General features: G+C 42.5%; 1 protein-coding gene across 1 annotated transcript; it reads right to left on the bottom strand.

Moving 5' to 3' along the window:
- Positions 1-85: 85 nt before the first annotated feature.
- Positions 86-20,529, bottom strand: gtf3c2 (general transcription factor IIIC, polypeptide 2, beta). Its single transcript, XM_035617143.2, has 20 exons — positions 20,158-20,529; positions 18,659-18,772; positions 17,407-17,995; positions 17,201-17,313; positions 16,432-16,631; positions 16,047-16,132; positions 15,854-15,931; positions 15,388-15,489; positions 15,019-15,246; positions 14,770-14,881; positions 14,536-14,653; positions 10,626-10,657; positions 10,327-10,456; positions 9,982-10,126; positions 6,400-6,561; positions 5,991-6,069; positions 5,470-5,598; positions 5,071-5,379; positions 4,203-4,310; positions 86-2,350 (listed from the first exon to the last, which is right to left on the bottom strand). The coding sequence occupies exons 2-20, from the start codon at positions 18,681-18,683 to the stop codon at positions 2,126-2,128; spliced, it is 2,970 nt and encodes a 989-aa protein (XP_035473036.1). The 5' UTR covers positions 18,684-18,772; positions 20,158-20,529; the 3' UTR covers positions 86-2,125.
- Positions 20,530-21,007: the final 478 nt, after the last annotated feature.

Consider the following 21,007-nt stretch of genomic DNA (forward strand, 5'->3'; position numbering starts at 1 on the left):
CCATCTGCTGATGAAGATCATGTGATACAATGGAAAGCTCCAGAAGACTGGATTGTTTTGCCAAAGTCAAAATGAATTTACAATCTCTTCTTCATTATTTATTCAAATATTTTAATTACACAAAAGAAAAATAACAGAGCAAAACAGAATAAGCACAGGTCCTGTACAGCTTGATGGTTTTATGAATTACAAATGAACGATAGTTATTGCCAGTGATTATTGGCCGACAATAATTATCACGGTGTTTTATGAAACATCATTCAATAACTGTCAATTTGATTTGTAAATAATTAGAAAAATAAGCATGTTTTCAAACCCCAGAGTGAACTGAAGACTAAAACATGTTTGTGTCTGTAAATATTTAAGAAATAAAAAACTTTTAATAGACACAAAAAAAATTATGTAATATCCCCTGACTGCAGCTGCTATTTGAATCGAAAACCTTCGAATTATAAGAATTAACAACAGGAATAAATTCAACAGACCTAAAAAAATTGCCCTTTTACAGACATTACATCCAGAGTTGTACCATAAAAAAATATTCAAGTATTCCCACCCAGTTACAGCCTGAGTTGTTGAAAAAAAAACAATCAGTTACAAAAATACAGCGGCAAAAACTCTTCTCAACGATCTCCTCCAATTTTTCCCGGGTTGTTGCAGAAAACAAACAAACTGCAGTTCGCAGTTTTGAATCAGCAACATTGAGGTGGGGGAAAAAAGATTGTGAAGGTCGGAGAGCAGAATCAGAAAGTGGATTTTTAAGGTTCTGTTGTCAAAACAGTCCTAAGAGTCTGGAAACGACACTAAGCGCAAGTGAGTTTTATCCACTCGGACATTCTGTACACTGATGGAAATCTCAAAACTTAAATTCACATAAATCGCAATGGAATGTGCGGCGGATTATTAACAGACAGGACCCCCCACCCCCAAAGAAGCGTAACTACAACCTCATATTCATATTCAGACAGAGGCGTGGCTACATGGTGTGTCACGTAAAAGACAAGGAGAAGACAAGACTCACGAGAAGTTGGAAAGACTGTGGGGAGGGGTCAGTACGTAGCTGTAGCTGTATATAAGAGTTTGTTGGTCTTGTTAAGCTTTGAACACAGCAGTTATCAGTGGGTTTGTGTGTTGTGATCACTGCCACTACGGAGGAGTGAATGTCTTGCATGTTAGGTCAGTTAGGGAGGTGCCTAGAGAGGGGCCTAGGGAGGGGCCGGTGGACTCGGCTGTACCAAACGTAGAAATCAAAGCCGTGAGGAACTTGCTACAAAACACAAATAGTTGTTTTTCCAGGATAAATAAAATCACCTGTATGAATTTTTTTTAATAAGCAGCGGCAGCGACGAAGGGGTTAACGTCGGCACACTGCCTCCAGTTGAGAGGGTGACATAGATTTTTTGGGGCTATTCTAACCAACTGTATCCAAACACTGTTTTTTAACAAACTCTGTAGCTAAGGAAAAACATTCGGTTGGAGAAAAAACAAACAAAAACACAACAACTGCAATTTTCCCTTAAGTTGTAAAAATCCTCCCTCCAAAACATTCTTCAACGTGTGTATACTCATTTATGAATTTTATCATCAGCAGGATCTTATCATTTTTCCTGAGAGTTGATTTTATGACGGTAAAAAAAACCTGATGATAATATACATAATTATTACCTTGGATTCACTGTTTTATGGTAAATCAGAGACTTTTGACTTGATCCACTTGGAATGAATGATACATAGGTGTAAAGTGATGATGCTTTAAGGCAAGGGCACTGCCAGCCACTCCTGGATTCAAAAAATATATATATACCGTCACCGTTTCCACTTGTGATCATAATCTGGTGTGTCGGTGTAAAAGAAGTGAAAGACCTTTTCCATGACACTTTCAGGCAGAATTCCAAAGAGGGGAAAAAAGCTTCAGAGAGACTGTTATTGAACTGTTGCTCGAATCCAGCTAATCGCTTCGTGCTTCCGACTTAAATTCAAAGTCGCAAAGAAACACGATTAAACCCAAAAATGATAAAACAGTAAATGTAAACTTGACTGTGCTAATTAAAAATTGATTTTGTCTCCGTGACTCTAGTGTTGTGACAGTGTGATCCACCTTCTGATTCCCGAGTTTCGCTCTTCGCTATAGCTCCTCCGTCGCACTTTGGACTTCGGACTCCGCCGCCTCCGCCGCCGCCGCCTCCGGGTCTTTGGGCGAGTACAGCGCGTCGAACTGGGCCTGGTTCTCGCTGATCATGTCCTTGACCTGGGAGCCGATCATGGTCCTCAGACAGTTCAGCCTGACCAGCCCCGTCTGGCCTGCGGATGCCAGCCAGGTGTGGCTGCTCATGTTGGGGCTGAGACGCACCTGAGGAGGAGGAGGAGAAATATGTAAAAAAGCAAATCAACCAAGTACATGACACGAACATTGGTGAGCTGCAGGAAGCCTCGGGACACTGACCTGTTTACATCTCGAATGAACTCACACAGCAACAGATTACGATTTTTTAAAAATCTCGTTCTGCGGCCAGGTTGATGAGAACCGCCTTGTTCGACGTGTTCATGTTCATTATCTGTTTTGTTTATTAAAGTATGACTGTATAGCGGAATTTTTTTTTGGCAATGTTGTCTGTTGATGATTTTTTTTTGCTTTATGGGATCAATAAAGTAAAATTTTTCTTTTTATATATTTCATTTTATCGTATAGCTTAATATTAATGCTTCTTACCTTGTACTTACAGTACTCGCTTTTTAAAATTTCATTTTGTTTTTTAATGCACCAAAACAACACATTCCAACCCACAAGATTCTGATAAGGTCCAGTTTTTTGGTGTCACTGTGAAAATTGTGTAAATTCAATGTATATGGTTATTATTTTTTTTACAGGTGATCGTTCTGAAGAGGAAAATGAAATATTGGGAGAATTTATTCCAAAATTCTGAGGAAGGAAAAATAAGTGTTGTGTTTATATCTTTACCTGCTGAGATGGACTGACTCTAAAAACTGAAGTAACTCACTTCTCAGTGAGTTTTCACTGAATATTTCAGACGATACTTTATGCTGACTGGGATTATTGACAACACCTTCATTCACGTGTCCCTCCTCTGTGAATGACTCAGTAAGTCAACACCACTGCGTCTTCCTTCATCCATCCCCCTCTTCATCCCTATAAATCCTTCAGTCGTACCTCCTTTTATTTTCTCTCTCTCTGTCTCTCATCCATTTATCCCCTTCAGACACAAGAGCCGGTCACAAATCCAGACGGCGTTTTTTTCCTTCTTTCTTTGAGATAGTCCCAATGAAGTGTCCGTCCATCATCCCGTCCCAGAGGGCAGGGCGCTGCACTCCTCCCTCCGCTCCTCCCCTCTTGAAATTAAACATCAAATCCTCAAACAGCTGCTTTCCATCTCCCCCTACTCCCTCCCTCCCTCCTTTCACTGAGGGTGACATTTTTCTCATTTTACACATCATTACATTCAGCCCATCCTTATAGCTGCCCATCAGAGGGGGGGGGGGGGGGGGGGATGCTCCCCTGCCATCTCTTATCTCTCTCTCTCTTCTTCTTCTCTATGTTGAGCTGCAGATGGTGCGAGTGTGTGTGCAGGGGCGAAGCACCAAATTCTGGGCCCTATACATAAGCAGTCTCTGTGGGCCCCCCGATGCTAATTCATTTATGATAATGTCTGTTCTGATTGTAACTAGCTAGCTAACTCCTTCTGTATTCAGCTAGTAAAAGTTACAGTTAGCTAGCTAACTAACTCCTACTATACTCAGGTAGTAAAAGTTACAGTTAGCTAGCTAGCTATCTCCTACTGTATTCAGATAGTAAAAGTTACAGTTAGCTAGCTAGCGAACTTCTACTGTAATCAGCTAGTAAAAGTTATAGTTAGCTTGCCAACTCCTACTGTACTCAGGTAGTAAAGGTTACAGTTAGTTAGCTAGCAATAGCAGCTGCGTCGATCTCAGCTAGGTAGCTGCCATAGCTAGCTGTCATAGTAGGAGTTAGCTAATATCTAGCCACCTTTCTTTTGAAATAAATAAAAATTAACAGTTGTTGTCCCATGGTTTGTTTCTCCTTTCTTTTTTCTCTTCTGGGACCCAGATTTTACTTTCATGAGGGAGCACATGACGAAGTCACTGGTCAGTAGATTAGCTGAGTGTGTGTGTGTGTGTGTGTGTGTGTGTGTGTGTGTGTGTGTGAGTGAGTGTGTGTGTGTTACCTTGTGCAGTGCAGCCAGTGGCATGTCATCCAGGTTCATGTGTGTCTTCATTTCTGTGTCTTTCATCAGTTTCCAGAGCGCTCGCTTCTCTTTTTTTGCGAAGGTGGCCTGGAAGTCAGAGGAGATCATTATGTATTCCACTGTTAAATGTTGACGCTGCGACGACAGTTAAATTAGTTAAAAAATCCAAAAAATGTATCCGTGTTAGAATTTGATGCCTTTTTTCCCCAATATATATGATGATGGTAAATTGAATATCTAGGACATGTTTGGTCACTTTCGGCTGCACAAAATGATTAATGCCCTTTTCCAAAATCTTCTGGTAGTTTCAAGACAAAGCAAAGAATCAATTAAAGTAGACAGATTATTTAACAATTCTAATCAAAAGGCTGAATTATCATCCCGAGCATGAAGCTGTTTACTATGCTGGTTACCAGATGGAATAAGTGATATTAGCAGATCATTTATGGATGAACCGATCTTATAATTCTGTGTTTAAATTACCTTTTTTATTTCTATAATCTCTTGTGTGTTTGTCTGCAGGATGACTCAAAAACTACTAAATGGATGTCCATAAAAAAGATTTTATTTTTTATCACCTCTTTAACTTTGCAAGATAGTTTTTTCTTTTAATTTTTAGATATCCCGGGTGATAATTCATGAATCTTGATGAATAAATTCTGACATATTAAGGGGACTGATATTTATGAGTGCGTGCACTTTGGTGAAGCTAAATTGAATTAAAGGACCGTTGAGCCTCGGCGAAGATTCACACTCTACTGAGTGACATTCTACTTTCTTTGTTGCCCTCTTTGTGACTCGGGTTTTGAAAAGAGGTTTGAGACGTCGTGTCCGTTTATTTACCCACCATGTCGGTGTCTGTGTGGTGAAGGCAGTATTTCTTCACGGCCTCTTTGTACGTCTGGAAGCGCAGAGGGGGACGTTTATTGTTTCGCCCTCGTCGTCGTGGTCGTCGTCCTTCTCTTCCGCTCTCATCATCGTTCTCTTCCCCTCCTTCAGATCCAGAGTCCTGTTCTTCTGCCTCTCCTCCTTCCTGCTCCTCAGCAGCATCTCCATCCTCTTCCTCCTCCTCCTCCTCCTCCTCCTCCACTCCTCCCATCTCCTGGCTTTCTTCTTCAGTTGTAGCATTAGGCTCCAGAGATGTGAAATAGACTGGCTGAAGATACAAGGGAAAGATTTTTAATTGTAAAGTAGATGTTTCAACAGTTATTTCTTTAAAAGTTTAAATAAATAAAGGTGAACTTACGAATCGTCTGTCTATCGAGCGCTTGAAGCACGGAGGAACGCAATCGATGGGAGGTAACAGGGCGAAGATGACCTCACCGAGACTGTCTGCCGTCACCACGCTGTTCAACCAATCGGTGTAAGAAATGGACTGAAATAAAACAGACAACAGACCAATCGGCATGGGAACGTTGAATAGTTCTCTCTTGAATTCCTGACATTTTTGAGATTTGACTGAGATTTTTTCCCCTTCCAATCATATGAAACCGTTGTGGAGATAACATGAACTGACTGTAACTTTCAGTGGAGAAAACTGGTTTCTAAATGACCTACAGTGAACTGAAGCCATTTAAAGAAAGTTGGAGTTATTAGAACATATTCAGCATTTTGATTTGTCTAAATGTGCACAGGCACAAAAGAAATGTTTCTAACGACTTTGTAAGGATACGGTTCCCAATGTTCTATACATTTTCTTATTGTTTCCATGACATTAGCTAAACTAACTAATAATCCTTCATTGCGATGAACAGGCGTCGCACTCACCCACAAAGAGCCACAGCGAGGAACTGCGAAGATGGAGTTCACGAAATGGTCAAAGTAATGAACTCCGTGTGAACCCTTCCTACATAAAAAAAACAAAAAAACAGGCAGAAATAAATGACAGGTAGGAAGAAAGGTAAATAGTGACATTACCCTCAGGTACACTCTCTCAGAGAACACAAAACTTAACGCAAACAATTTTAAAGTAATAATCCTTTTTTTTTTTAAATGTTGTCTTCTTGGTCTCTGAATAAAAAGGAAGGATATCAAATTGGGAGTTGACAAAATACATTTTGGCATAATAATACCAAAACTCCTAGTTCTCCAATCGAAATGCAGAGAAAGTAAATGTGATGAATTCACAAAATGGGTTCAGATGACAAGGTGAATGAAAAAAAAAAAGCTTTCGTACGGCACAAAACCCGCATCCTGGGCCATGATGACACCCGGTCCGTGCAGCGGCCAATAGATTTCGTTGGTCAGGTAGCGTTTCTGAACCGTGAGTGGATCGTCGAGCCTCCTCAGGTCCCACGTCTTCACGTAGCGGTCTTCTCCCGCCGTCGTCAACAGGTACCTGAGACGAACACAGGAAGAGTTTTGAGACAATGAAAAGTGGAAAAGAGTTCTATTTGTGATTTTAAACAGGTGGGAAGCTATTAGCTGGTTTTTCCGCGGGTGGAAAATATTTTTTCTTTAAATTACACAATGTGTCAAATTTATTTGAGCACAGGACTGAAGCGCATCATCGCACTGACATTGATCAAATCCGAAAGCAGCATCTGCCGTGAAACTAATGAAGACGGATGGATCAATACGAGCAGATTTCACGAGGAAGAGGAGAAAAGAAGACAAACTGCTCAGGTGAGAAAAAAGAAAAGAGAAGTGGAACAGAGAGAGTGAGAGAGGAGGGGTAGTTTTATCTCTGTGTAATTAAAAAGCAGTGATCCAGACAAGGTGTTTGTCCTCCCCGAGTCTCTCTGCTGCAGGATTGATCTTGTTATTCAGCTTATAGGTCCACACACCTTCTAGATCAAAACCAAGAGTCAGTCGACGCACACTTGACAAATGATGAAAAATGGACAGAGGAACGAGGCCGTTCATCAAATTAATTCTCAGATCTGCCAGGAGACGAGCAACAACGCAGCGATGATGTTGACGCCGACGTTAATTACCTAAAGACATTTTCTACACAGTTAATGGTCTTTGAACGTGCCACCTGAATACGAATGAAACCTGCCGGTGTTCAGGTGAGAATCTAATGGGCACATTAGTACTTTTCTATGGGGTCACTGCTCCGTCCAAAAGGGGAACGAGTGAGAGTTTAACAGCTCAGCAACTGTTGACTGCCACAAAAGGAAACTGAAGTAAAACAAGAACTGATATGGGAAATGTAACTAATTCTGATTTCAAGAATTAAACAAATAATAATTCTAAAATCCTCTGGGTGAAATAACTCCCCCGTTTCATCAGAAAAATTCATCTCAAAAAATATTTAGATTTTCAATTAACCATTTCATTGAATTTACAAAAAAAAAAAAAAAAGGCAAATCAAAAATTCTTATGGTTTTTATGTCCTCAAATGAGTAAATAATGAATTTAGACCTCGGGAGGTTGTTTACTCTTAATTAGGATTTACTATTGGTTGGTCAGTACCCGGCCGCTATCTAGCAATAATGTATAGGTCTGAAAAATTGCGTGCATCGGCATCAATTTTTTTAAAAATTCATGTCTTTTATCAGCTAACAGCCAAGAGATTCAAATTGTAGTTTGGCTAACTCACAAAGTAAATAGCGATGGATCTGATTCAATCGAAAAATTCGTTGTAATGTTTAAAATTGGCCGTTGCAGCAATGGCGCAGTGAAACACCGATGAACTAGTACTTTTTTACTGATGGATGATGGTAGTTGGAAAGTTGCAATTCTCCCAAACTTCAGTATCATGTCATTTACATCATGTGGCACTAAAAGCCGTAATAATCTTTTTTTTAAGGTGGCCTGTCTGCACCTGCAGATTTATTCTCGCTGCAGATTTGAGAGAGTCGACCATTACCGGGGGGAACAGTCGGGGAACTGCTTCACATCAGAGCTGGATGACACCCTGACTGGCCAATATCAGATTTTTAATAAAAAGCCAATTTTGGCTCAGGTTATTGCTTTAGCCCTTGTGCTGACTTGCACTGCGAATCAGTGCTGTCGGTGAATCCTTGTAGCGGACGCAGGTGATGTAAATGACCCCTCCATCTACACATACATCAGCTGAGTAATGGAGCACAGAAAACTAATGTGAGGGGGATGAGAGTTCCTACGAGGGTTTAAGTGAAATCTATGACCTTTTATTACCTACTGGATACTGAACAGACGGTCTTCACCTCATATAAAGAAAAGTATGTATCAGGACTTGTGGTGAATTCCCATCTACAAAGTTATGAAGAGTTTATCTGCATTGAGTAACAACTTTTCCACCTGTGGTTTGTTTCAACTGGCTCCTAAATACAGTTCAGATTCCTGAAAAGCAATAATTTTAGATAGAAAACATGAAGAATTGATGGGGCTGAGGAAGTGAGTTATGAGGTATATAACTGGAATAAACCCGACGATGTTGGGACCTGTCATTATTTCATGAATTACTATTTTTCACTTGGGCAATGTCTGATTGTTTAGACTTTTGTCATTTGGAAAATCTGGAGTTCCACAAGGATCAAGTTCCGTGCCACTTCCATTCGCTCTCTACATCCTCCCAATATGTTAAATTATGCAAAATAGCAAAATGTGTTTAAGCAGTTATGCATATGACACTAACTTATGTGCCACAGAGTCTCTACTTATAAATGCCCCGAATAAAAGTGTGACTGAAAAAGTTAAACAAAGACAAAACCTGAAAAATTGCTTTTGGTGCTCACCCTGGATACAGTTAAGCAAAGTAAAAGTCAGAAACCAAATTTTCAACAGCCAGATGAAACAAGTTTTATCAACATTCTCACAATTGGCTTACAAATATTTAAAAAGGTTGTAAATGATGTCCAGTTATGGAAAAATCTCTCAATTCAACCTGCATCGTATTCATTATTTGGGTCTTTTTATTCATCAGAGGAAACTAAGAACATCCAAAAGGAATAAATTGTATCAAAAAGAGTTTGCTATTAGTGCTCTCAGAATAAACTTGCCTTTCCTAAAAATGTGCGTTTTCCTCGTTCAATATTCCTGGACTGTTTTAACCTCAGAAGGAAGGAAATTAAGATAAATATTCCCGGAAGGAAGGAGTGGAGCATTGGTGTCATTTACAGAAGATCTAACTCAAGGGGATTTGAGCACAGAAATGCCGCAGCAGCCTGAAGGTCAGTGGATGTTCACTATAGGAGAGAGATAAGTGAGCTAACCTCATCTGAATGGTGATAGCTCAGTGAGGACGTGGCTGCACGCCTGGCCTTGTACCCTACGTTATGAATTAGTGCCCGAATACACTCGAGCAAGGGTTTTTCTGCCAAACTCCAGCACAACTTTGTGTTTTGAGGATTTATTGTGCCACTTTTTGGCAGCAAGTACGGGAGCTGAAAACCCAAAAGCCCAAGAGCCCAAAACTGCCAAACTGAAGCAGATGGAGAAAAAAGAAGAACAAAAAACAATGAATTCTCTCTTCTGTGACGCTTCCCAGGTGCTTCCTTTGATTCTTTCAAATTGAAATAGATTTCATGATCAAAAACGACATTACAAATAAACTTGTTACTGAGACATGGCATGCGGCAACAAGCACCATAATGACAGTGAGTGACGATGGTCAACTTTTCTTTCCACTTTGCTGATTTACAACATGATCCCTGACGTGGCAATATATCATTTACATGAGCACATGCACTATTCATCCGTCCAAAGTCTATATCCCGCAGTGACAGGCGGAGTTGTTGCTCCATAAGTTACAGGGTTTTCTGACAGAGAAGTCGCTCTTTTAACCCCTACGTGATTAAATCATGATGGGGGCTAAACGAGTCCATCATACCTGGAGGCGGGACAGAAGGCCAGGGCCCGGACAGCATGGTCGTGGGCTCGTAAGCACCGATAGGGCAGCAGGCTGAGCATTCTGTCCAACTCCCGCACCCGCAGCAACGAAGACTTTGTGGTCAAATCCCAAAATCCTACAACACCTGGAGGAAGAGATGAATTACAGAAACTTTTAACTGTCAACAGAAACTAGTGGATCAATTCTGTATTATTATTTTTTCTAAATCAGTGACAAAAGACATACAGATGAACCTGAAGGCTGCTCATTTATATTTGGAAACCAATTCATAAAGAACAGCCCCCCCCCCCCCCCCCCCCCCCCCAAAAAAAAATCAATTCGTACCATCGTAGAATCCAATAGCTATTACATTATGAGGTTTTTCCGGCAGCCAGTCCATGGACAGGACTTGTCCACTCTTCTCATGGTGAGGGGCTCTGAAGGAGCCCAGCTTCAGCGTCAACACTCCTTCTGCCTGCGGACCGAGAAACAAAGACCACTTCAACGACAATAACAGCAACATGACGACGACAAAAAAACGTAGTATTAGATGCTCGAATATACCTGTGGGACATTGAGTTTTAAATAACCGTATGTGAGAGTGGAGAGAAATTGAATTGAGAGGATTCTCAACCGGAGCCTACCTTGTATATCGGCAGCTGTTGGCTATCCTTTCCTGTGCAAAGAAACAGGAATCACAACTTAATAGGATGAGCATAAAAATTAAACATTTTTCAGAAAATAAAATGCTAGAACGCTGGGGAATTTTCTGTGACAGTAATTAATGAGATTACATACGAAGTCAACGCAAAGACTACACACACAGTAACCTCCCTGTGACCCCCCCCCCCCCCCCCCCCCAAAAAAATACGTCCCGGATGATTGACAGATTAGGGATACAAGAGGTGTCAGCTACTAGAGCTGAAATTCATAGCTTCCAACACTAACAACTGGCTTGGTGATGCATCTTCTTTGTCATTTCAATTACAGATCCTTGTCTGATGGAGAACGGCACTGTAAATTATGTGCATTCCCTCCACGCCATCGCACATCCTCCCTTTTGTCTTTTTTTTCTTCTTCTTCTTCGCCTCTACACACACCAACCCCCCCCAACAATCCTGCAGCTTTCCTCCTGCTCTCATTCACTTGCTCATTCATTCTGACCTGACAGGACGGACAAAAGCCATTTATAATTATCTGTCGCAAACAGCGCAGGGCCGTTGGAGAGACACGCACGCACCAGGTTTGACCCCCCCCCCAAAGCCAATTTCACCTTTAACCTTATTAAGCTGATACGGAAACACAGAGAGAAATAATTTCCCACCAAATGGCCAGCTAGTCTCCTTTCCGTTAGCTGCTCATCACGACGTGAGGCTAAAAGAAGCGGGAAGAAGCTGTAAAGAAACCCACTGGTCATTTGTCACTTGGTTAAATGTACCTCTACCTTCTGTTAGTGCCTCCGTCAGCTCTCTGGGGTCAGTCAGAAATAAATAAGTAGAACAACAATAACAGTCGACCTGATGAAATGTCGTTTTCGGTCAGTAGAATAAACTCCAGGTCAGCAGCTCAAAAACACATGAGCAAGGTATTGCGGTGGAAGCAACGGAACAATTCCACATCCCACCTACAATCACCACATGGTTAGTTTAAGCTGATGTTTTTCAAATGTTTGAAACGTTCAAGTGGTTAGTGGACCAAAGTAAAAAGGTCAGTATCAGTCCAAGTCCACGTGTGTTTAGGAGACAGAGTCTCCAAATGTGAGTGCTCTCGGCAACCTTTCCATCCAATAACCAGAAAAACCTATGGGAGTCGCTCTTTGGCAACCAGAGCCAATGACCTGTGGCCACAAAATAAAATGGAAACTATCGGCCATGAAGCGATGGGGGGGAAAAAAAACAAAGAATGGAAATGTCAGGCGTTATATAGAGCTTTCTTGTCCAAACTAAAGCCCTGAAAATCTGTCTCCATCGTAAAACCAAGTGTTATACAGGTGAGTCTTCTATCACCCAATTCAAATGAAAAGTCGTTCATGTGTTGATATTCAAATGAAATACATTTAAAGCCCAAGTGTATAATATTTGTAATTTTTTGGTGGCATCTGGTGGTAAAGTTGCAAACTGCAACCAACTGAGCGACCGACGGGGGACACTTTATGGTGGCGCCCCGCTGATTCCATTTCCGGTTTCCTGCAGCGTCTGAAAATTTAACACGAATGCGACGTATTCCGGACCGTTTTGTGCAACAACCGTATTCAACACGACGTAGAAACATGGGGACTTACACGGAGGTCACAGGCGATTATACATATGTGAACATGTTAGTTAATTTATGGACAATATATTCAATTTCTTCTCAATATTACACACTGTAGCTCTAAATATCATTACGTGAATGAGTTTTCATGGAGCTCCTCTACAACGGCAGTGTAAGTCGCAGTTCTGTGTTTGATTACACCAGCTTGTCTTAGTGTGATACCTACAATTGTAGGTTAGTAATGGAGCTTAAGTAAATGGAAATTTAGAAAAAGCTAATTTAATCTCATGCAGCTTTCAGATGAGAGATTTTAAATTCAACAGGAAACCCCTGGACACGAATATCAGCCAATCCTCCCGTTACACCGTGCGACAGACAAGACGTGACCCCAAGATTAGGCCTAATGGGATGTAAAGAGGTTTCGTTGACTGATACAATGTCAAGTGTTTACTTGTGAGAGATGCTATGATCTCAAGACCGGTGCAGCGGTTCACATTCGTCCATACCGCCGAGCACAAATGTGTGGATAATAACCAGGTTTCTGTACATGATGGATGTGGCGCATAATGTTGCCATTAATCTCATTCAGACAGTCGTCTATCAGCGGAGTGCCGGAGGCGGCTGATCTGAATGGACTGGACCACAGGCTCCACCATCCATAATGTCAGCGTATATAAGCACTCCTGGAGAGCGCTGTGTGTGTGTGTGTGTGTGTGTGTGTTTGTTTTCACGTCTTTCACAGGAGCGATCAACCACTGCCATTGTTAGACTGAGGTTTCTTCATGTCCTTCCAATGAATGTGACATGCAGTCCAGTTAATGATGTCTGCCACCTGTACCATGTGATTGATCGCATACTTGTGTTTGCGTTAATCACGGTACGGATGAAACGCCCCGTGAACTAAAACACCATCACGGCGGCACTCAAACGGCTAATCAATTTAGTCAATTGTCAGAAAATGAAAATGCAACTATTTTTTTGGAATAAACACTTCATCATTTAAGCCAATTTTTTTCTAAAGTCGAGATGCCAAATGTCCCTTGGTATTAGCGTCACTGTTTCTGAGATTATTTTTTGCTTTTCTTGGTTTTGAATGATTGTAAACTGAATATTCAATACATCATCCTATTTTCGGGCATCTTCCCGCTAATTAAGAAATTAGTGGGCAGATCTGATCAATAATAATAATTAGTGGCAACCATAAATGAGTCTTTCCATCGATTCTTAAACAAGGTGGTTGTGATAACCCGTGTGAGGACACCTGCCAAGCCTCGGACTCTTTAAACATTTCTTTACAAACCAACGATGTGTCCAGGAGTTGCTGAAACTGTATTTTACGAGTTGCTCTGCAGAATCATTAGTTCTTGTTGGGAGCTGATGTTTCTTTTGTGTTTCCTAAACCGTCTCGGTAACTGTCCACAATACATCACAAGTGTCAGGCAGCAGTTTCGTGGCAAACCCCAATTTATGCCCCGAGTCACTAAACTGATGCTCATTAAAGTAAAATCACTCACAGAGCTACGACTATAATCAACTGAATGACAATTAATCTGCAGGTTTTTTATTTTCATTTTCGTTTTTCTAAAGAACTTCCTGCTTTTCTTTGTCAAATATACAGGATTTTTTCTGTGTACCTTTGTGTACCTTTGGACTGACGGACTGAGGGATTTTAAGGTGTCGCCTTGGGCCGTGGCATGCAGAAGTTTGTTGGCTCAACGAATAATTGATTATTCAGTATGTAAAATAATAATTGTTGGTCGCAGTCCTCTTGCTTCAAAAGCAATTACTACACCATGGGGAGGAGGATTGAATTAGGAGGTGTCAGAGCAGATAGAGAGGATGGACCACATCTCACATGTTCACTATGTGTTTGGTTTTTTGTTGTTGTCATGTTTAAAGTGTCTTTTCTTGTGGTGAGTGAAGAAATACAGTAGAGGAGGAGAATGATGTTATGCTGTGAAGCTAACGTTTAAAATCTGTATTATCGGTGGCATTTAGCGAGATGTAAACAACAAATCAAAGGCTTGCGGTTATTGTTTTTAACAATTCCGCCATGATCCAGGAATCCCCACTAAAGCATTGTGATACCGCAGTTCTGCGTCTTCACAGGCTGCAGCAGCAGGAATCAGATCCAACATGGTGACGACTGCAGGCTTTAGAATGGCAACACTGCCCTCTGCTGAGCACCAGACACACACTTCTCTGTAATCTGCTCAAGTCAGGAAAACCATAATACCCACTATATCAGTCTTATAATACATGTGGGTTAATGGTTATAAATACTGGAATCACGATTCTTACCAGCGTCTGGGAGCTTCTCCTTGGAGCGCAGAGCATCCGGGTGGGGCAGGCTGTAGATGGTGACCACGCTGTTGGAGGTGGCAACGGCCAGGAGACCCAGTCTGGGCAGGAAAGGGGCCTTTTGGTAGGCGGGAGATTTAAAAATGTGTGAATCAGACCGAATCTGCAACTGCAACTGGCTACTCGATAAGTCCTTTTATTGGAAGGCCCCTCAAAAGAAGATAAACATCTCACATTTCTGCTGCAGCTGGGGAGCTCCCAGCCTCCGGCGGGACACCACTTCAGATTCCAGATGAAGCCTTTGTCCTGAGCCAAGCCGTAGGCGAAGGCCGGCTGGGCGTCCGGGCTGCGGACACAAGAGTGAGAATACGCAGCATTGTTAAAAGCAAAAGGAAGAGGAAACACTTCTTTAAAAAGATGATGTGATTGTGAATCCACAATTAAAAGCTCTGGAAAACTGAAATAACTTTACTTCATCTGTACCTGCTGTTGTACTCCAGCTTGCCCACGTCCCACAGCTGAACCAGTCCAGTTCCGGTGTACGTCTTGTCAACGTAGTGCTGCTCATCCATGCCTCGGTGACACGCCATAGCGATGTACTGCGTGGCCGGGGCACCGTCCGGCGTCGGACACCACTCCATGGCCCAGACCGGCCCCCCGGTAAAAAACACTGTGTCCCAGCGTTGCGGGTGAGCAGGCGCTGCTGTAAACCTGGTTCACAGTTCACAGAGAGAGGATTTAAAACAAGAACAAGAGATTTACATTAAAAAACATATCAGATCTGACTTTTAAATGTCACTGAACCAACATTTATTTCAGTCAGTCACCGTATTGGATGCGGATCAGTCTCACCTGTTGAGACTTTGCAGCGGCGTCTCCTCCTTGCCGAGTCCTTCTCTGGACACTTTGAAAGCGGCTGAACAAAGTTCCTGCGGCAGGTATTTGTCCAAATCACTGTGAGACACATGGACGTTGGACTACTGAGTTGGAGAAGAGACGTCTTACCCGACAAGTGCAGCAGACACTTCACCACCCATGACACAGACGTGCCCAATATGTCAAAGTTGCCTATTAAATCATCCCAATGCTGCGTTCACACCAGAGGCTAAGTGAATTTTTAAGCGTAATTTTTCTCCTGCTGATTTTGTGAACATTTATTTTAAAAGTTGCGAAACATTTGAATGGAAACTTGAAGCTTAATGGTGGCTGAGCTGTGCAGATACGAAAGGTTACAAGTTCCCCGGCATCTGACAACGCCCACTACACACATCAATCATCGACTACTTTTGCAACCCTAAAAATTGGTAACGTTAACTACCTTTGTGGTACAAGTTGCCATTGAGCGGTGGAGGGGACCCACTCCGGGAACACCCAGCTGCTGTAGTGCTCCTCGCGGCTGAAAACACACAAACATACTACGTCACGGACACACGGCAGGACTGCGTGTTGTGACTAAACATAACAGTTTCTACATCATGTATGTGGTTTGCCGTACGCTGCAGCTTTCTTACAATTTCTTGGTCGCCTCGAAGCAGTTCCAAACAGCTCTCATGTTGTTCATGGTGAGTCCGTTCGGGGCAATGACATTGGAGCCAGTCTGCGGGAGAAAAAGATGATTTTTTTTTTATTGTTCAGTTACATTAAATCTGCAAAGAAGTTCATTTTGACTCTGATCATACGTCACTTTTAATAGAATTAGCGATTATTATTTATGTGGTTTTTACTCAGTTATAATCACAGTTATGACGACGCCCCTTTACTTGTAAATGAAAGGGAACTTTGCGGGTGAAACTAACATAAAACAATATTTAGCAATTTGTGTCCAAAACAGTTGGGATAATTGTTGACTCCCACTCGCCCTTCACATTTCAAAGAAAAAATTCTAACATTGCTCCCCTTTTGAAAAACTGCTGCACTTCGTCCGCCCTTCCTGAAGTCAAAGTCCAAATCGGAGTCCTCTGATTCTTTTGCTTCTTCTTCTTCCTCTTCCTCCTCTTCCCTCTCCTCATCATCGACTTCTTCGACGCCCGGCACAAAGTCTTCGTCCCCTTCAGCATCGCTGTCATCGGGACGTTTCCTTTTTCGACCTTTACGCTCTGCAGGAGTGTAAAAAATAAAGAAGAAACATTAACGTCAGAGCACATACAGTCGCCTTGGCACACGATTTACATTCTATGTACACACTCCTCAAACTGAGAAATTGATGCCACCTTGCCCAAAGGGCATTAGCCTAGTTTTAAAGCTGCAACAGTTAATCGATTAATCCATTAGTAATCGACTACTAAATTAATCCCCATCTATTTTGATAATCGATTAATCGGTTGGAGTAGTTTTTATTGAAAAAAAAAGGTCAAAATTCTCTGATTTCAGCTTCTTAAATATGAATATTTTGTTGTTTCTTTGCTCCTTTGTGACAGTTAACTGAATATCTTTGGTGTGTGGACAAAACAAAACATAATCAACATTTTTCACCATTTAATGGAACAAAAAGCAATTGATTAATCGAGAAAATAAACGACAGATTAATCCATAGTGTAAATAATCCTGTCACGTCATTGAAATCAAAGAATACTAACAAACAGTAAGTCCCGCCCCCTCCCTCTCTCAAACAAGCGGGCCACTGGAGAGGGGCCTCGCAAATTTGCCACAGGATTGTTCACGTTACCTTTGCCTCCTTTGGGATTTTTTTGGGAGTCTTTGCTGTCGGCACCCGTCCGGGTCTCGTCGTTGGGATAGTCGAGAACCTCTTTTGCCAAAATCTGGAGGTACTTCAACGCCCTGGAGGAGATTTTTTTTTTAAACACTGAATGACTTGATCGCCGTTTCAGAACTAACTTGAATTTTTAGCGAGGCACCTCGTAAGAGACTCACGCTTTAGCTGCACTTCTCCTGCGGCGGCCGCCCGGTTCGATCTGCTCCTCGGGTTCAGCCTCCACACACGGCGGAGGTTCCGTTACCGGTGCTGCTGATTTCTGTGCAGGCTGCTTCTTCACATACTTTCTCTTCGGCTTTGGCGTCTCGATTTCCGGCGGCACGGCATCTACAACTCCGTCCTCTCCAGTCCCGAGGCTCCCGTTGGCCCTGGCAGTTTTTCTGACAGGCGTTTTTTTGGCGGGAGTTTTTCTGGCGGGAGTCTTTTTTGACGGGGTCCTCCTCGCTCTCGCTGACTTTTTTGTAGGAGTTTCCTCTGAGGCGTCTCCATCGGACTCTTGAGCCGTTTTGTCCGCTCCTTCTTTTTCTCCGTTCGCAGCCTGCTGTGTGGCATCTTTAGCTTCTACGATCTTCGCCGGAGTCGTTTTAGGCGGCGTTCTTCCTGCTCGCCGTGAGCTCTTTCGAGGCGACGTTTGCCGAGGGGACGTGCGGACAGTTTCATAATCTGAATATTTGGGATTTTTCTTCCGCTGTCGTCCTCTCGAGGTGACCCTTAAATCCCGATCTTGCTCTGACGGCTTCTCTTGCCCTGTGAGGACAGCGATATTATTATTAATCCACAGTTGCATGCAACTTTTACATAAGGAGAAAAAAATCTGTGGTTACATCTCAGCAAATGTTATTTTTACAGGATGCGTCCTCAGGAAAAGAAACATGTTAATACGTGTTCGAGAATTAATAATAATTTTGAGCTAATTAATAAGTATTTTTTCTTCCTTTTAAATTAATATTTTGAGTCCAGGACAAAAACCATCAGTGCTCTTGAATAACTGACGCTGAGCAATAATGCTAACATCATAATATACGTTGAATGTGGACGTCAAACATATACACACAATTATTAACATTTACCATCAATTTTTTTTTACAGTGGTATATATTTTACACCTGAATCATGGCGGCCAGCCAACATTGTCGAAAAATAGAAATAAATCAAAGAATCGGAAATCCTGTAAATGAGTAACCTAACAGTAACAATTCTAAAGGTATATGAATGAATTATTCATAGCCACCTCAATACCAAAACACAGCGACCAGTTGGGGCAACAAGCTAACTTCACCTATACAATTTGAATGCACAAAGATCAAAGCCAAGCTGAGCTTATAACACACACTAACATTGAAACTATATCATATCGTCTTAGTAAACAAATGTGTTTAACGGCGAGTTAATAAGTGAGTGCAGTTAAACCTTGTCCAGAGTCAGTGGGATCCATAAGCTCTGGCGGTCCGGTGCTGTCACTGTCCCGTCGGATGCCTCCTCATGTGTAGAGCAGGTTTTCCTCTCACTCTGGCTTTGATGCTGCTGCTCAGATGAGAAAACAGCAAACAACGACAAATGAAAAAAGGAACCAGACAATAAAATGTTACAAACTACAGCCCCACCGATAATATCGGCAGATATTATCCTTTCACAGACACATCGGTACCGGTATCGGTATGTTTAGAGCCCGACCGATATTATCGGCCAACAGACATGAGCCTTTTAATGTGCATCTTTCTTTTTATATTTTAGGTAAAAATAAATGTTTGTTTTCTTAATACAACTTCTATTTATTTGGTTGTATTTGTAATTTTTTTTTATTCACTTTATAGTTATTTATGATAAGGTTTGTGGTTAAACTAAAATATCAAGCCTCAATTCGATTTTTCTTTGTCATAAAGGTTTGATCACGACGTCTTAGAATCATTGACAGATTTAATATGTATATATATATATAAAATATATATCGGCCAATGTATCTGTATCGGGAATCTTGTACTCCCTAATATCAATATCGGCCTCCAAATAAGCCCTATCGGTCGGGCTCTAGTACAAACAAATGGCCCCCTAAAGGTTACAGTACAGTGACTGTACACCTGGTGTAATATTTCATCATAATACCAGTGTTTCCTCCTACGGTGTGGACGGACGTTCTCAATGTCGATGACAGTAAAATAACATCACCCGAGACGCGTTTGCTAGATCTTTCGTGGCTCGACAGATAATGAAGTCGGTCAGTCAATCAAATCATCGACATATTAATAATGAGCAAAAAAATAAATATTTTATGCTTATGGCAATTTTTTTTTCTTTTCAAAAAAGGAAGATGATCTCGAGGACATTTGAATAGATCAGCCCAAAGGAAACCTTTGAATTGAAAATTGAATTGATAATAATAATAATAATAATAAATTTCATTTATAGATATTATTCACATTTTATAGACGATTAATGGAGAAAAATAATGGACGAACGAATCAGTGGTGTAATGGTTGAAGCCCTTGAGTTGATGGGGATCTCTGTGGCGGAGGGAAGTTGACAGTTCGTGTTTTATAACACAATATCCATCGTTGTCTGACACCGATCCACCAAACCTCGTTCACTCAACTGAAGGTTTAACATTCTCTTCCGCACCGGCGAGTGAACGCGGCCGATACACAGCTCGATGTTCCGCACGCGTTATCCTTTGCATCCACTGGTGAATTCGGCGCTATCAAATAATACCGGGGAGAAGAGGAAGCGAGTCGTTTGAACTCAAATCAACCACTGCGGCTCGTTAGTCTTCCCACCGACCCGCCGCGCTGACTATGCTAACACACTGCTAACGCTAACTGGTCAAAGTAGCGCGTGGTCAAATAAAAGGGCTGCGCTTTTTAAAAACCGGCTCACAAGGCGACACGCGTTCACCACCGCCCTCGACGACTCACCGCGCGGGGCTCCGGGGCTCCTTCTCCCCGGTGGCGGACGCTGGCGGAACCCCCGTACCGCAGGACACCGGAAGGCTAAAGCGACTCCGGCCACTCGGTATCGACTCCCCGACTCCACGAGCGGCAGCGACGCCGTCAGAGGATCAACGCGGCCGCGGACGCATAACCGACACACGCGTGCGGTCGCAATTCGGTTGCCGGCGGGGAGCCGAGAGCGTCACCCGACACGTTTGCGGCGGTTCGGTTCCGCTGAAAGTGACATTCCGCTTCCATCAGACCGCCATGTTACCGTGCGAGGCATGGCGCTCCGCAGCGCCCCCCACCGGCACCGCGCGGAACGACAGGCCGTCTGCTGCGGTCGACTTCCACCGTTGACTGTACTAGAGCTGCAGCAGTGAACCGACTAGTCGACCACTAAATCAATCCCCAACTGTTTTTGATAGAGTAGTGGGGCTGCACGGTGGTGTGGTGGTGAGCGCCGTCACCTCACAGCGAGAAGGTTCTGGGTTCGAGTCCCGGTTCGAACCGACCAGGGCCTTTCTGTGTGGAGTTTGCATGTTCTCCCCGTGTGTGCGTGGGTTCTCTCCAGGTTCTTCATCTTCCTCCCACAGTCCAGAGACATGCAGAATGGGGTCAGGTTCATTGGAGACTCTACATAGCCCGTAGGTGTGAATGTGAGAGTGGATGGTTGTCCGTCTCTGTATGTGGCCCTGTGATAGGCTGGAGACCTGTCCAGGGTGAACCCCGCTGTTTGTGTGACCCAGACCGTAGTACGTGGATGTCTTAAGCTGAAGTATTCATTACCAGGAGCTCGATGTTGCGATTTCTGGTTCGTTGCACAGATCAACAA

The sequence above is a fragment of the Scophthalmus maximus genome, chromosome 18 (assembly GCF_022379125.1).
Source record: "Scophthalmus maximus strain ysfricsl-2021 chromosome 18, ASM2237912v1, whole genome shotgun sequence".
NCBI classification, from domain to species: domain Eukaryota; kingdom Metazoa; phylum Chordata; class Actinopteri; order Pleuronectiformes; family Scophthalmidae; genus Scophthalmus; species Scophthalmus maximus.